The sequence below is a fragment of the Patella vulgata genome, chromosome 3 (assembly GCF_932274485.2).
Source record: "Patella vulgata chromosome 3, xgPatVulg1.2, whole genome shotgun sequence".
Classification (NCBI taxonomy): Eukaryota; Metazoa; Mollusca; class Gastropoda; family Patellidae; genus Patella; species Patella vulgata.
In genome coordinates this window covers 73,018,983-73,037,132 of record NC_065881.2, presented here as the reverse complement: position 1 = coordinate 73,037,132, position 18,150 = coordinate 73,018,983, and the positions used below count along the sequence as shown (strand labels likewise).

At 34.7% G+C, this 18,150-nt stretch overlaps 1 protein-coding gene across 2 annotated transcripts; it reads right to left on the bottom strand.

Annotated features, from left to right (window-relative positions):
* Window positions 1-1,307: 1,307 nt before the first annotated feature.
* LOC126815405 (uncharacterized) lies at window positions 1,308-15,940 on the bottom strand. Of its 2 annotated transcripts, none has more exons than XM_050541020.1 (9): window positions 15,743-15,940; window positions 15,257-15,343; window positions 14,601-14,631; window positions 13,610-13,698; window positions 11,484-11,496; window positions 9,482-11,062; window positions 8,963-9,065; window positions 8,281-8,299; window positions 1,308-4,041 (listed from the first exon to the last, which is right to left on the bottom strand). In XM_050541020.1, exons 2-9 carry the CDS (start codon window positions 15,316-15,318, stop codon window positions 3,975-3,977), a joined length of 1,965 nt encoding a protein of 654 aa, XP_050396977.1. In that variant the 5' UTR covers window positions 15,319-15,343; window positions 15,743-15,940; the 3' UTR covers window positions 1,308-3,974. The 2 variants fall into 2 exon arrangements, with proteins under 2 accessions (XP_050396977.1, XP_050396978.1); XM_050541021.2 differs by lacking the exon at window positions 15,743-15,940 and adding an exon at window positions 15,489-15,704.
* Window positions 15,941-18,150: the final 2,210 nt, after the last annotated feature.

Genomic DNA, 18,150 nt, shown 5'->3' with positions numbered 1-18,150 from the left:
GATAAGGTTTGATTTTACTGTATCTATACTGAAGTTTATAAAGAGCCCAAAATATGCAAACAAGGTTGTATGTTCAGTCTTGCCCTCTTAAACACCTGTAGGCCTATCAATATCTAACAAGACAGTCTATGGTATAGTAGTTTCAGGTGTGGATAACAGACAGTAGTGCTAGTGTTATTTCTATGCAAACAAGCTAATGAGAGAGAGAGAGAAATGGGGTTTAATGTCCACTCGACACAAACTAGGTGATTTGGGGACTAACATATCATCATATGGTTCAATTTTATTTCAATAATTAACTTGCACCTAGGGGGTTTAGCAGTGGGAGGAAACCGGAGAAAAACCCACAAGGTTGGACAGGCAACCCTACTCCTTGCCACGTACAACCGGGGAATCGAAACCACGCCAGTTGACTCAATGGCAGAACTTATGATACAGCGTGCACGTGCTAACCATTCGGCCATCCAACCCCCCAACAAGCTAATGAAGACGGGCATATTCTTATGTGAATCTATGATTCTAATAGGTAAAACATAGCATTCTTTGATGAATTTTCCTCTCCGGTGCAGCCTCCAGTATGGTGTATATGTACCATCCAGGTTAACCAGACCCTTGATGTGTAACTAGAATCATCTGGACACAACGTAGTCTTGCTCATCTAGGCTCTATATTACAGCAAGCACTGTTTTTCATTCCATACACAGGACTAGACACTTGTTTGCAGGCCCTATGTTGTGCACCTCTCATAGGGAAGATAAATACAGATTAACATCCACTCAATAAAAACTAGGTCATTTCGGGACTAACATGTAACTTTTATTTCAATAATTTGCTTGTGCGTAGGGATCTTTAGCAGTATTAGAATACCAGAGGATCCAGAGAAAATTCACAAGATTAGACAGGCCATCATACTCTCTGTCTAGTCATCGGCTACAGTTCTTATTTATTTTTGGGGACCACGTGGCTAAGTGGGTAAGACGCTGGCTCGCTAGCCTGGAGGTTGGGTGTTTGATCCCTGCATTGGCTGAGAAAGTTCATCCAGATTTTCCGGCGTGGTTCCCACTTGTCAGTGATGCAGGACGGAGGGCCTGACAAGCACTGCTGTCTAGTCCTTTGGATGATACGAAAAACCGAGGTCCCGTGTATACATTAGAATGCCCGTCTTCCTTAGCCCAGCATAGGAGAAAAACAGTAGGACATTAAACCCCATTTCATTTCATTTCTTATTTATTTACTTGTTTTGGAATTGCAATTGGTTAAACATCACTGACAAGGGGGAACCATGCCGAAATAAAAGTGACGAGGAATTTGTCATATTTTTTATTTGTCAACAAAATATTAACAAGGTGAATTGTATACTCCATATTATCCAACATGCATAGAAATATCCTTCATTCAAGCAGATAATCAACTGATTAAAACACGGATCCTATTTCATTTCGTTTTTTATAGCTAAAAATTTTGTTTTTTCTATACTACACTAGGATCTGGAAGAGTTGTTATATAACCTGCGTTCTGAATTGTGTGAAAGATTAGCCAATGAAACCATCTGTTACAGCGCATTCTTGTCTGATGTCGTAGGGTCAAAAGCTGTTCATACAACCTCTGACGCGACGTTTGACTACAATCGGTCAGATCTTCATGTAGTGTAGGCCATCGAAAGTATAAAAAAAACAAATATAGATCTGTATTTTAATCAGATTGGCAGATAACTAATTAATTTATGAAAATCAAAGGTCTATACACAGATAGCAGTATTAGGAACAATAGTAAGATTTTGACACTTGATATTATTTTACGGATGCATAAAGTAAGATATAGATAAAAAGTTGGCCGTTCTTTCTATAATAGATAATGAATATTGAATATTTCAATCTAATTACTGTATACTGAGCAAAGTTATGAATGTTTGAAGTTTTGACTTAAAATAGTGTAAATAGTACTGATGGTCAAGTACCATTGCTACAATAATAAACACTCAATTTCCATTTTATTGTTTAGCGAAGATATGACAGACATGGTCTAATCCATTCAATATCTCAGTCATCTGATGATCTAGAGGGTTGATTATGAGCTTGTCATGTGATTAAATGTCTTAAAAGCTAAAAAAGAGCAGATTTAACTCTTGCTTAATACATCTTTAAAGGATGATAGAAAGACAACATATCTGTGTGATGTTTAGAATTAATTTTTAGAATATAATTGTCCTTCAGAACTACATTTGGTCATAGTCCCGATCCAAAAAAGTCAAATAATATTGGTCGCCTCTCTGATCGCGACAAAGACATTACATGTTATTTAACATCAAATTTGACAATCAAAAAATTATTTTCAGAGCAGGTAATTGTATTCCATAGAATCTTGTCTGTGTATTTTACGTTCGACAGGAGAGTTAAATTCAAACAGAAAATTTAATGAATGTGTCTGATCATTAGTATCCATGAGATTTCCAACCTATGGTATGCCTGCTAGAGTCTACTTCTATATATCTAGTACATGTACTGTTTTATGGACCCCCAACCCCACTCTATATAACATAATAAATAGAAGTTGTCAAATAATATACAACCTTTAAATTACAAGAGAAATATAAATAACAAACAATCAGAATGCTTGACAATAGTTTTATATAACAGTAAATTAATAGATAAAAACATTTATAAATGCTTAAATTCTGAAATAATGTCAAATCCTTGGCTTTATTAATATTAATAATTATTAATATTTCATGTTAATTTGGTTTTGTTGTAAATTCACACAAAAACGTACCTGGCTAATATTAAACCTAGACTGGAAGGCCAGTCTTAAAAGAACCTAATTTAATACAATTCAAAAGTGTTTTTATCCACTAAGACAGCTAGCATGACTTCCAGTATATATTATATCACAAAGTTAAATTTAACAGGAGTTTTATTTAGGCCATACAACAGAACTATTCTGGTTCTCAAACAATCCTTACCAGAAATCTGATGCTGTAGTGAGGTTTATAGTTTTCTGTTTTTATTTTGTCAAAGGATCACCACTGCCCTACTGGTCTGAATAACTCTCATAAAAATAAACTTACATTTAATGATACATGTAATAATGTATATTTGTAATGTGCTTAATAATACATCCCTATATGCATGTTCAAAGCGCCACATTTAAGGAGTCTCTAGTCAATAAGAACACACATAAAACAATCTGATTCTAATCTGGATAATAGAGTTTAAACAAATGAGTTTTTAGTTGTGACTTAAAGATTGTGAAAGTTTGAGATTCTCTAATGTTTACTGGTAATTGATTCCAAAGACGAGGTGCAGCAGCACTGAAACTTTTTATCACCAAATTGTTTTAGTTTCGTTTTAGGAACAGTAAAAGTATTTTTTTGTTTTGCGATCTTACAGTATGTTTAGGTTTATAGTTTGTCAAAAGTTTAGACAAATAAAAGGGAGCGAGATCATTTTGAAATTAACAGATTAATGACAGAACTCTATACTTATCGAGTTCATTCCAGTATAATTTATGATTATCAGTAACATATATCAGGGTTGCATACTTGATGAATGAGCCAATACAACATTTCTTGATTCATTCCAATATTTTTATAGAGTTACTTCCTGTAACACGGTCAGGTCAAAAAATTTATGTGTGGCAATAAATGTGACGGTTTTTATATTTTATTCTTTGAATTAAAAACATGTGACGCACAGGATTATCTGACAACCAGAATCAGAATATTTTTTTATATGGCCTAATATACATGTATGCTAATATACACATAACCTACTGACTGTGAACCAAATTTAAACTAATTTAACTGAGAAACAAATGATGGATTGGAAATACTTCACACAGCAGCTATATGTCAACAAATGTATAAACATCCACTTATCCGAAAGAAAACTTGGATGTTAACAAAATTTGATTCAGTTTCAATCTATACAATTGAATTAATTATTGTTATAAATAATTATACTTGTGCCAAGGAAATGTTAACTATTTTGTGTTGCTTTCGACCTGGTTTTTCTAACTGGTATCTCAACTTCTAATTCTTCTAGTCTAAAAAATAAAACAATTATAAAACATGTAAAAATCTGTTGTTTTTTTTCTCTTTAAAATAAATAACCAATAAAAGCCCCAATTAAATTTATTTGATTCAATCAATTCTTACTCCATTCTTCATGAAGTTTTTTTTTTATACAGCAGTTTTTACATTAAGATATTAAATATTATTTTTGTATTTAGAAATACCTGTATGGTGTAACAAACAAGCCTGAAAATATGGCACCTGTCACAGACAATATCAGACACAACTCATTCTTCATATAAAAAGTATCACAAAATATTACATACAGCTTTGCATTACAATTGTTAGATGTGCTTAATTACATAATAAGAAGAGTCATTACATTATTAATAATACTCATTTTACTTTCATTTTTTCTTTATTTTTTAACTCCATATGTATAAAAGTTCACATATCCAGAGATAATATGGCAGATATTAGGATAATCTAAATTATAATCCTTTTAATTTTAAGTATATCAGCCTGTCTACCTGTATATTTAATATGTCTACTGGTACATTTAATATGTCTACCGGTATATACTCTTAAAAACAAGTAGGGGATATTCAGAAACAATACAAAACTGCCGAAATGCACGCACTGCTGTTTTTATTAGAGGTAACCAGTGTATGTTAATAACCGGCCAATTGCCTACACATGAACATAAACACTTCATATGGGCGGCTTATCTGATGGCCCCATTTCACTCGCAAAGAGATACACCATCAAAAGTGAAAATGGACGTTTTTGATTTTTGTCATAATAATGAGTAATTGATCCACCAATCCTCAGACATTTAGCAATTCGTTGCGGCATGCTCCTAATCAACCGTCCAATCATGATTTGGGGCAATCTGACCCAGTCCTCTTGCAGTGTTGTCGGTTGACGTTGACAAACACGTCTCCCGGTCAAATTAAATGTAACACACTAAAACAAAGATATGCTAAACAATAAATCTTATGCAAGAACCGATAGGAAAGCAAACATGGATAGATAAACCAGCACACTGCAGTTTTCATCAATCCTTCCTTGAAGTGTTAAATTTGACAATGAACCCCTCCCACGTGTATGACGCTATTGCATGTCGCATGTGCAGCTCAGTGGCTCTGTTGGGGCGATAAGTTCTTCATCTGTGAACATACTCCCAAAGCATGTCAAGTGTCCATAACTATTTATCATATCACAACCTGCATAGGTATTTGCATTTCAATATCCCCTACTTTTTTTGAAGAGTATATTTTGATTCTATCAAAGAACCATTCAGATTGTATATTATAATCTTTGGGTGCAAATAGGTTTATTAAGATCAAACATGGTTATAAAACAAACAAAATGGTTCCTGACATTTTCTCAGGTACAAATTATAACATTATTGCTAGATCTCGATATATATATGGAATCATTTTGGGTTTATATAAAGAAACTCTATGATAACATTTATTATTATTATTATTAATGTTAATGAAGACTGATGTGAGACACTTAAACAATAGTGAAACATGATGATCATGTGATGGCCATGGTGGCCATGACAGCAGGGCTGTCGGTAATTTTTCACAGTTGATTAGCAGCACTGCTAATCAAAAAGTCCAATTTTGCCAAATTTGATTAGCAAATTTAAAAATTGATTAGCAGTTTTTCAGTTTCAAGGTAAAACGCCTAAATTACAAGATATTACTTTAATTCATAACAAATATGATTAGATTCCATTCTGACTATTCTTAGATTTTTTAGCACTGCCACAAGTACTTCTGACAGTTTGTGAATGTGATGTAGACGTTTAGTTAGGTCTTATGTCTGACGCCAATTCTTGACAGTGACTTCCAAAGCCCCACTCATTTTAATTGTTATTTTTTTTGTTACGTTAGAAATCTTCGTTAGAAAACAATTTCGTCTGCTTTTTATCGTGTATTACTATTTTTTTTCAATCGGGCGCACCTCGATTAACTAGACACACGCGATATAAACAATAATATTTTACGGGAATTTTTACTTTGATTTATCATTTTACAATACGTTAAAGCGGAAATTGCAAATTTTTAAGTTATAATTTTAAAATTTATTAAAATAAAGCCTGAAAATAGATGGTATCCATAAACAGTCCTACCTTGTTAAAGAATAATCCTATAATTCACTATTGCCAGCTGAGAAATTGACAAAAATATCATTTTCCTCTTCATTTTCAAACGTTTGAAAAAAGCTACTCCATGGTGGAGAATAGAAAACAAGGGAGGTAATTGTGTTATTATTTCCTGTGTAAATGAGTTTTAAGTGTGAGAATGACACCTATGATCGTATAATGAGCAAAAGACAGAAATAATTACGTTTTGACTTTCTTAGAAAATTTGCAATTTCCGCTTTAACATGTATTTATATTTGTATATTTTATTGACAATACGTGGGGGATACACTGATTTTATTTCTTTCAAAATGAATATGATATAATTACTTGATGTCTCGCAACGTGAGTGGTACTACTTGATTCCTTATTTCCGGTTTAATAGTATTGTGTCTGGGTAGTTCGAGAAGAAAATGTCACACGGAGAATTCAGTTTTGTTTATAAAATTTTATTCAACATTTTATACATGTTGAAAGTGTTGAGTAAGCCTTTTAGTCTTCAAAATGTGGATTATTCTTGTGTCAATATCTAAAATGACAGGCATATGAATGATTCACAGTAACTGCGAATCAAAAATGTTAGATTTTAATTTTTGGTTAGCAACGGACAAAATATGTATCGCAAATTGCGCTGCGATACTGGTTGTCGGCAGCCCTGCATGACAGTAAGGCTGTCAACAGAAAAAGTTTAATGTCTTTTCACTCTTTGTATAGTTTATGTAAAAGGCTGCTGAAGTGATATTAATCCAGTCATGCTCATTATTGCACACTAAATGCTTTCTATAAAGACTAGCTAGAGGGAGAGCTTCCAAGACACGTCTTGTCGGCTCCACTCCATGTTCCTATCAATGTTATCACCCATTTATCAACTGACGGCACCAGCACATTTAGCTCTTTATACAACATCTACCTAAGTAAATCAACAATTATACTACAAAGATAGATCACATCAGGCAATGCAACATACATGTATGTGTACAAAGCAGTCAAGTCACCTTGGGGATGCTCGATTCACAGTCCAGAACGTCCGGAATTGACAGAATTGCAATCGAGTAACACAGAATTCAGTTCTGTCACAGTTCTGTCAGTCCCAACAACGGAGGTGGTGTGAGTAGAATCATGACGTAATTAAAAGGTTTCGGCTGCACGGTTGGTTGAGATATTTACTTATTCAGTTGAAGCATGCGCTGTAGCCCGAAATCACCTTTTCACTCGATTGTCACTATGTTTGGAATTGAAGGAATTCAATTCCGGAACGTTAAATCGAGTACCCCCCAAATCAGTCCATCAAGGGTGTTAATTGTTATTCTTTAAGAGGTACATGTATGTAACATATGGAGTCAGACCACCAAAAATGTTTACCTTCTCAGTAATTTATACAGTAGCGCATCCCCCCCCCCCTCTCTCTCTTTTCTCCCCTTTTGAATGTCCATTTTTTGTTGATTTTTTGGTCTAGAATGGATGAAAAGGGTTTGAATTAACATTTTCGACTAGGTTTTGGTAAATATTCATGATTTAGAGGCAGAAGGATAACAGAGTTGACAGGTTGGTTACGGTGATATTATGCTACTTCAAGGTTGTGTATCTCAAAATTTTGTTGGTCAACCTCATACACATTTTTGTGCAAAGGCATCACCATTTGTTTCTCTGTCTGAAGTGAAAAATATTCAGGCCAACGAAAAGTTGGAGCCAGACAAAGAGAACAGAATTAACATTGAAGTCAATGGGGAAATTAATGGCGGTCTGCCTCCATATAAATATCATCAAAGGAAGTAATCAGATATAATTAAAATTTGATAGTCCTCACCCTGACGCTAAATATCTTTAATATACAGACTAATGCCACTAACAATGGTTAAAGTAATTTAATCAAAATGTTTAGCAGTTTATAAAGACTGATTAAAAAGCAATAAAACATACGTTCCCCCAATTACTAAAAGGCAAACAAGGGTAACAAGCCATAAAGTAATTATCGGAAATAATCAAAACTTGGCAGCCATTAGAGAAATTAAGTTGTACAATGTCAGTGATAGTTGTGTATAGTATGTTAAATGCATAAATACTTTTTAAAAATTTATGGCATATAATAAACACAAGAATGTATTATACCAACCTTGGTGGTGCTTGAATAACTGGAAATTAAGAATATGATAATTGTTTAAGAGGGACAGAGAGAGAGAGAGAGAGAGAAAGGGGGTTTAACACCCACTTGACATAAACTATGTCATTTCAGGACTAATATATATGCTTTAATTTTGTTTCAAAAATTTGCTTGCATGTAGAGGTCTTTACCAGTGGGAGGAAACCAGAGGACCTAGAGAAAACCCACGAGGTTGAACAGGCAACCCTAGTTCTTATCATGTACAAGCTGGGAATAGAAACCCAATGACTCTATCACAGACCATATTATCCAAAGCACATGTGTTAAACCATTTGACCAGCCAGTGTTAAAGTACATCTGTGTGATTAGATACATGTATACTAATATTATAAGAACTGTCTATTTTAAGTACATTTACCTTTACCACTACCATTTAATTAAAGCAAGTTCGACCAAATGTATGAAATGGGGTTTTACATCCTACATGTATCTTATTGCCTGAACTGGGCTAATGACAGCACGCTCTTACAGCGCACCACAGTCTACATGCATCATTTATGTGCACACACTTGTACACTGGGCCTCAGTTTTTCGTTCTAACTGAATGAGTAGACACTGTTCTTGCTAGGTCTGCATTCCTGTACAACTGTTTTATTTTCTTTAAAGATAATTTGTGTTAATTTTATAACTATACCTTGTTGAATATCATCCCCACATGTAGCAGCATGCCTCTCAATATGACTTATTTCAAACATATTACTACACAATGGACATTCTATCATGTTACTTTCCATTTCCTTAAAATAAAATACAGGTAAAAATATATTTCTAATTTAAACAAGAGGTTGCCATGTCAAATACGCCCACATTTTACAATAGATTGCTGACTATCGATAGAGTTTGTACTGTATAATGACCCCTCAAATTTGAAACAAATCCGTTAAAAAATATAGCCTCTATCACCTTCAGAAGGTATTCTGCAAAGGGGAGTGTCTTTTTAACGCTATGAAATAAACTAATATAACAAAATACATTGATTTGAAGGATTTGCAATACCAAATATTTAGAAATCCAAAATGCAACAAATCGAATAATAACTTGAATTAGAATATTTAAATATTCAAATAGTATTTGAATAATGACTTAGAAATATTCGAATAGTAAAATCAACATCCCAAGTCTAATATATTTACCGATAGTTACAGGTACTTACAATCTGGTTACTAGCTTCTTCATGTATATCTGCTGTGTGTACATGTACTACTTGTCTTTGTGGTTTGACAGCATTAACAATACGGTCTACAGAACCTGATGGTCCAGCTGCTGGATCAACAATCACAAGTCGATCAGAATCGGAAGAACTCTCAAAATAAGTCTTTTTATTCTGAGTAACAATCGGTTTGACATAAACTGTCTTTGATTTAATTCTCTCATTTCTCAAACTCTCAATTTTCTCAAACAATGGTTGTTGAGACGAACTGTCCTCATTACTTGAAGAAAAACCTTCTTTATTCGATTCATTTATCATTTCTTCATTTAACACTTTACGAAAACTACGTCTTTCATTTTGAATTGTCACTGATGTATGATTGGGTTTTTTATTACAATCCTTTTCACTCGAACTACTGTTGGTTGAATCAAAAATAGTGTGCTTTACTTTTTTACCAAGATTTTTGATAGGAGAAACTAAATCAGAAATAATTTCAGAATGAACTGACTGACTAGGAATAAAATCAATATCTACTGTTTGGTGTTTCGATTGACTCCCTCCATTTTGACTTTGACTGCTATGTGTTAATGTTCCTTGGGATAAAATCTGATCTATGTCAAACCCAACAGAATCTGATTTAGGATGTCTGTCTTTTTTTAGATATGTTTTCGATCCTTTAGTTTTAATATTTGTGTCTGTGTCGTCACTTACAAATACATCCTGATCAGTCAGCAAAGAATAATCAAGGGGAAGTAACTTGCGTTTCTTTTTAGTTGTTTCTCGGAAATGACGTTGAATTAATTGGTCATCATCACTGTCTGAATCAACTTTACGTTTGATAGTCTCCTGTTTTGTTTTTGTTAATTTACGACCCGGCTTATTCTTTTTAATCTGGATCTTTTCAGATTTATTCCCAGTGTTTCTCCTCTGTTGTATCTGAGTGGAATAAAAATCTCCTTGAGAGTTCAAAAAGCCGTTGGACCCTTGACTACATCTGGACTCATCATCTATGATGTGTATATTTACTTCCCGATTTTGCGATGGTAGTGGTGTCGAACTGGAGGATTTGAGATCCTCTGGATCACTCACATTTTTGGATTCGATTTGAAATGGAACGGGCGAGATTGATTTTCTTTTATTTGATAGCCTTGACTTTGGTTTGGGTTTAACTCTTGGCATCCACTCCATTTCAACATAATCTGGATCCTCGAGTAAATCTGTTGGATCATATTCCTGTGTTTCACCTAGGTACATACTGTCTTTAGCTGGATTCGATTTTATATCCTTATCCGTTGATATTGTCAGTTTGATATTAGCAGATATGTCTGACGTTTGTTTGAACGAGACTTCTTTTTCATCTTCCGATGTATCAAAAGTGATCGATTGGCAACCTCTTTTTTTAAGATCGATAGTTTTTGATTGGTGGCGACCTGGTAGAACAGGTTTTCCCCAAGGTAAGCAACATGATTTTGAACGTTTTTGCGCTTTAATCAGCTGATACCTGTATCGTTTCAACATATATATTATGGTAGCTGTATAAGCCGAACAGTGAATTCCCTCAGGAGCATAAAATGGATATTTTTCCTGAAATAAAAAATTAAATATTTAAACCATGGCAAAGACAACAAGAATAATTACAAGAAAAAAAATGGGATACTACATCATTTTGGGTCTAACATATAAGATATCTTTATATGCCAGTGTGTAAGAGAGAGAGAGAGAGAGAGAGAGAGAGAGAGAGAGAGAGATGGGTTTAACACTGGACACAAACTAGGTCACTTCAGGACTAAGATATGGTTTAATTTTATTTCCACAATTTGCTTGCGCAAAAGCCACTCCTTCTCACATTCAAGTGGGGAATCGAAACAACAACAAACCACTAGACCACCCACCCATTGATCATTAAGGAACGGCTATAGAATTATGGATGTTCCAATGAGCCTTAGGCCACAAAAAAATTTACTCTGGTAAAAGATCAGATGTTCAGTTGTTAGCATCTACATACCTTTCGTACCTTTCTGTAAAACCATCAACACAAATATTATGAAAAGCAAAAAAAAATATTATAATTCAATAGGATAAAAATTGTGAATTTAACAATACAATGTTGATCTACATGTAAAGTAAGGAAGCAAAGCAAGAATTGCCAAGAATTATTTTTGGAAACCAGAAGAATTTACTACACTAAATTATAACATTTGTTAGCTTACAAAATTTCTCAGACAATGCTGTACTCTCATTTATACTGTCTGATAGTCCACTTTAAACTAAGAAAATATTCTTGGGATGTCAGTACCTTACGGGAGATAACTATATTTTTCAAATAATTCAATAACAAATGCAGTTATTCCTTCTCTCTATAATCTTTCTGCAGCACCTAACTTCTTGGTGAGTAATTGACATAAACGCTTTTGTATTTTGTATAATTTTAAAGCTTAAAAGATGTTAGTCTATAGAGGTTTACAATCTTTATATTATGCTACTTCCAGTTTGTGTATCTCAAGATTTCCAATCCATGCCACACTCTTTGGCAAGAGAGAGCGAGGGAGAAATGGGGTTTAGCGTCCACTCGACACAAACTAGGTCATTTCGGGACTAACACATGGTTCAATTTTATTTCAACAATTCGCTGGCGCGTAGGGGTCTTTAGCAATGGGAGGAAACCCACGAGCTGGACAGACGACCGTACTCCTTGTCACGTACAACCGAGGAATGACAGACCGTATGATATAGCGCAGTGCGCTAACCATTCGGCCATCCACCCCCCCTCTTTGGCAAGAGTCAATGGCTATACGAAAAAATCTGATTTCTTATACACATGTCCTTCACGTTTAAGACCCACTTTAGCTCTTGCGCCTCTCGACTTATCTTCGGGGGAGTCATTAAATACGCCCGCTAATTAGCTAAATCACTCTCCTCAATATTGAGATTCATAAACTACCGTACTTTTAGTTTTTGTTTATTTTTAAAACTTCACGTTTAAGACGTGCTTTAGCTCTTGCGCCTCTCGACTTATCTTTGGGAGAGTCATTAAATACGCCCGCTAATTAGCTAAATCACTCTCCTCAATATTGAGATTCATAAACTACCGTACTTTTAGTTTTTGTTTATTTTTAAAACTTCACGTTTAAGACGTGCTTTAGCTCTTGCGCCTCTCGACTTATCTTTGGGAGAGTCATTAAATACGCCCGCTAATTAGCTAAATCACTCTCCTCAATATTGAGATTCATAAACTACCGTACTTTTAGTTTTTGTTTATTTTTAAAACTTCACGTTTAAGACGTGCTTTAGCTCTTGCGCCTCTCGACTTATCTTTGGGAGAGTCATTAAATACGCCCGCTAATTAGCTAAATCGCTCTCCTCAATATTGAGATTCATAAACTACCTTACTTTCAGTTTTCGTTTATTTTTAAAACTGCACATATTCGAGTATAATGACCTCCTCCTCGTGCGATGAGCGTTTCCATGGTAAAACTAGAGCTGCCATAATTATTCATCAAACATATTGAATTCTAGTGTAAGGCTCGTTTTAATTGGATAGCAGTCAAAAACAAGCCAATAGAATATGACGTTACTTGACAGCCTAATATGTCGCCGGATGTTGATGGAGAATATCTGCGGGAATGACAGAATGACGTACGTCTAATAATAACATTACGTTGTTTAAAATGTTTTCATGTCTCATTGGCAATGCGTTGATTATCGCTATCAATATGTCTGGAGATGGTCAAAACAGCCAAATATGCGACATTTTAAAATTGGAATTACTGGAGGGCACATAGCCACGGAGGGAGACAAAAATGGGTTTGTAAAATTAGTTTGATCTTTAGACTTAGTGCAAATTCTGCACTAAGAAGCACGCTGACAAATTGATCAAACTGACGAAAATTCATGAAATTATGAATGGCATAATAAAGAGAATATGAGACAAAACTAAAGTATATAAATACAATGTAGAATTAATCTTGCAATATAATTAAGAAGATTATTTTTTTACGGGAGCTTTTTTCTCAATTATTAAATTGGCGAGAGTATTTTATAGCTCCCGCACCATTTCGTAAACGTGAAGGACTGATACACACACCCTTACATCACAAAGCAAAACAACCATAAAAATATATAACAAACTACCTGTAAAATCGTTTCAACGGCACGGAAGAAGTAAAGTCTGGATCAAACCGGTCATCAAGCATCATTTCCGTCTGACTTGTCGTACAGGACTACAACAGAAATTACCAATATACATTAATTCCTTAAATGACATCTACCGGTAGAAGGAATGTTAAATATTCACAACAAAAAGACGACACATAAATACATCTCATTTAGTTACAAAGTTTCCTAACACTTAGCGAGACGTTTCAGCAAGAGTTATTTTATCAATTTCAAGCATGAACACTTATCAAAACATCAGAATATTTAGAAGAAAAAACAATTGATTTCATTCCATACAAAAGGTCTTGGTGTTTTTAAAATATAGCTGGCCAAGTATTATTTTCCCTGTGTTAAACAGGCATTATGCAAGAGCTAAATCTGCTTATTTTACAGGTCTTTCTTTAAGCCTGAAATGTTATATACATTATTAATTAGACATTTAACTTACAAAGACCATAATTAACTCTTGGTACCATCCGATGACAGCGATATAAGTAGATTTAAACACGTTTTGTGGTTGATGTGGTTTCCATATAAATGGATTATCAAACTTTGTCTTTGTTTATTATCGTAACATCCGCAGCTAAGACAATTGAGGTTAGACTATAATTGTATCGCTGATATCTAGGCTAAGGGTGAAGTCATTTGAGTGAAATTTTCAGCATATTCTCTTTCCATTATCCATTTTTTTTAACTATTATAGCAAAAAATTGTCAGCTCTTTATCTAATCTTACCTAATGCAACTTTAATCTTCCTAATCTAAACACCTAGATTGAATGTCCATATAGAAAGTTTGGCGAACTATTGCCTAAATCATGATGCAGTTGGTCAGATGCTCTTTAAATATGAGTAGGGCTCTTGAATACCATAATATAACAAATGTGTCAAAGAATCGGGACATTATTTACCAAAGATGCATGTATAAAGCAAATAGAATTTATGTTAGGGTCTTTCTCAGAAATATACCTGTTGTGAACAGTCTTCATCAGTCAGCATTCTGTAATTATAAATACAAACATATTTGATACAGTCTATAACCAAATGTGAAGAGATCTTTGCCTTAATGCAATTAACTCCTAATCTCTGTCATCCAAACTATAATGCTCTATGCTCTCTTGACAAAGAATGGAACATTGGTCTATGCGATTTGAGTATGGCACGCTTGTGCACATGTCCAAATTTGACGACTATACAGTTTAATAATTGAAATAAAAACCTATTTGAAATTCATGCAAAAAAACATATATTATCTCATTGTTAAGAGAATGAAATTAAACATCCTACTTTTCTGCACCTTTCAGGCTAATGCAATGTGCTACATGTATGTGGAAAATGTTGCTTGGACAGCGGTGCTACAGACTAGGCCTACTTTTATTTCAAAATCAAACTGTCAAGGATTCGATCATGTGCACGTTTTTTTGTCCCATCCAAACGACACAATGTATACATTGTGCCTTGCCTGGCCCTCCGTCCTGCAAGACTGAAATGAACTTTCTGGGCTAACACTGTGACCAAACACGGGACCATCAGATTAGTGATAAAGAGAATCTCCATTTAGTTAGTTATATCTGACAATCAGGCTGACTGGTTAATCAGGTGACATCTTATTTTTATATAATCACCTGTTGTCTTCTTCTATATCATCTGGTGGTTGGGTGGCATCAGATTCATATTCATTTTCCATTTTCAGGCCTGTCTCAAACTTTTAACTGTATCAAAAATATAGAATACAGTATTGGAATAATGAAAGTAGGTAGCCCATTGTATAAGGAGAATTCAATTCAGTTAGAATTATATATTAACTTGTCAGTGTATAGTATTAGTAGCATTGTTGTAGTTAACACGCCACTTAACTCAGAATATTTAATTTTCCATCATGATATTGATATTGATAATTCATAGATCCATGTGATCATGGCTCATCTCTGCATTTTGCCATTTGTTATTAAAGCGTAAACATTGGCAGTCACGTCTCATTAATGGTAACTCATAGAATATTATGAACACCTGGTGTCAGCAATTTTAATGTGAGAATATTTATAGTGTCATAATAATGTTTCTGCATCACTGGATGTACAAGACTAAAAACAACAACAAAACAAACATACGGACTAACGGAGGATGTCAATAAAGCAAATATCAGGGAATTCGGCTTTATATAAGTCCTCGTAAATTATTCTCTGAGCTCTGGGGTAACTGTTCGGTAACAACATTAATCATGTCAGAATAAATATCCTATGTTTATGGAATATTTATCACAGAAATTTGGTTGATTTCTTTTAGAACTGGCGGGACTTCCAACACTTCCGTTCTAGCCATCAATTTAAGGGAGATAACCTTCTTTTTTGTCCACTGGACGCAGACCACAATTAATATTCATTTTGACATCAATGTTAACCCTGGTCTAATCGGTCGATTCCAATTCCCCCCCCCCCCCCCAAAAAAAAAAAAAATATTAGCTCAACACTTTTCACTACTGACAGGGGGCCAAGTCTTTGCCCCTGACCACAGCAATTTTGAGTTACAAAAACGTGTAGTCGCATACTAAAAACGTGTAATATATCCGCCTAGTCCCTGATCGGACGCTGTCTTCTGGTCGTCCCTGGCCCTACAAAATTCTACTTGAAAATAGTTTTTGAATTTTTATAAATTTGTGTCAGATGTGGCGAAAAATGATCCCTTTTGGCGAAAAAAAAGAATCACAGTGAAAAATATAGAAGGTAAAGGATTCCAAAATAGCCTGGGACGACCAGGATCGGTCAGATAATGACAGCGTCCGATCAGAGACCGTTCCTAAAGAAAGGAACTATTATCTGCCGTACATATCGCCCTAACCATTTTTCCGTTTTCTTCGATTCTAGACCGAAAAGTTAACAAACATGGCCATTCAAAAGGGGAGAAAAGGGCTAAATCTATAATTTTCGTCAACGTCACTGATATGTAAATAAGGTTACGACTGTTGGTTATGGTTAGGGCGAGCATTAGGGCTAGGTCTAGAGTTAGGGTTAGAGTTGGGATTAGCGCTAGCCCTGTCTACATCTCGTGACCTTTGACCAAACTTGAAGTTTGCCTTATCAAATATATCTAACCTGAGAAAGGGAGAGCTATAAATAGGCGAACTACAAATCGCGGGTTGATCATGGTCTGCCTCCTATATAGTTTTAAAAGTTCATATATCAGCAAAATTCTTTTCTTCAGAGCGTCCCAATTATTCTAGCAACATATTTTAAATATGAATAAAATACAATTGCAACTTCAAGTCAAATATAAAATGAAAATGAAATGGGGTTTAACGTACCTTACACGTTCTTCAGCTCGGACTGGGCTAATAAAGACGGGCATACGCCATTACACAGTGTGCTATGAGGAAAATTTTGTACGGACAGCGACGCAATGACCTATTCTTACATCGAATTCAATCTGCCGAATGTTATTTTACGTGCACACTAATGTGTACACGAGACCTCGGTTTTCGTACCAACCGAACGACTATAAACTACCACTTGCTAGGCCCTCAGTCCTGCACCGCTGACCAAAATTTCATTAGTCAACCTCATAGGCTGTAAATTTGGAGCAAAGTTCTACTTTCGCAGAACAGGTCACACGGATTGACGTATTTGGAATTTTGTCACTAGGATAATCTTTCGCATTGGTTATTCATGACACGTTGGGTAGAGTAATACCTCACACCCCCACCACCCCCACCACCCCCACCCCCACCCCCAAACGCCTGATCGCCATCCACAATCGAAAATATACACTAGAAAAGTTTATACATTCGGTAATATCCACTTTTACTTTTAACCAATTGGACCATGAACTCGTGCTATTGTAGGGAATGGTCTGGGTAAATATAAGGTACGTGTACAGAGTAATCGTTATGAAATGGGCAGTATATTTACTTAGATAAACTTACCCGATACAACTGAAGTTAGCACAGAAGCGAACGACTAGTCTTACTTATCAGTTTACCATATATTCAAAATGCTTTTACGACTTATTTTAGTTTGCCTCATATTAGCATCAGGTAAGATCTAATGAATTTTAAAACTAAAATACTAAATTTGAACGATCTGGTAAGTTATTTTAGTCGCTGTCATATTTGAATCAGGTAAGATATGATGAATTTTAAAACTACTGACATAGGCTGATCTGATAGGTTATTTTGATTAGCGATGGAATAAACTCTATATACTAAATATTTGTTTCAAAATGTTAAGCGGACATTAGTTTGTGTACCAATTTAAATTTCATTTTTGACATGAATTGTGAATACAAAATCAGTCACATCTCAAAACTGGATTGATCTATAATGACGTAAATTTGGAATGAAGATAGACTATCATCTCACGTCAAAACTACGATGGCTCAAGCAGTTCATTGTAAATTTGAAAGTAGGAATATTTGAAATATTCAAGCTCTCGTGCTCTAGTTGGGCTTATCGGAAATATGATTGGTTCAACTGATAAAGCTGTATCTATGATTTAAATTACAGGCAAAATTACAGGGGTTGGGG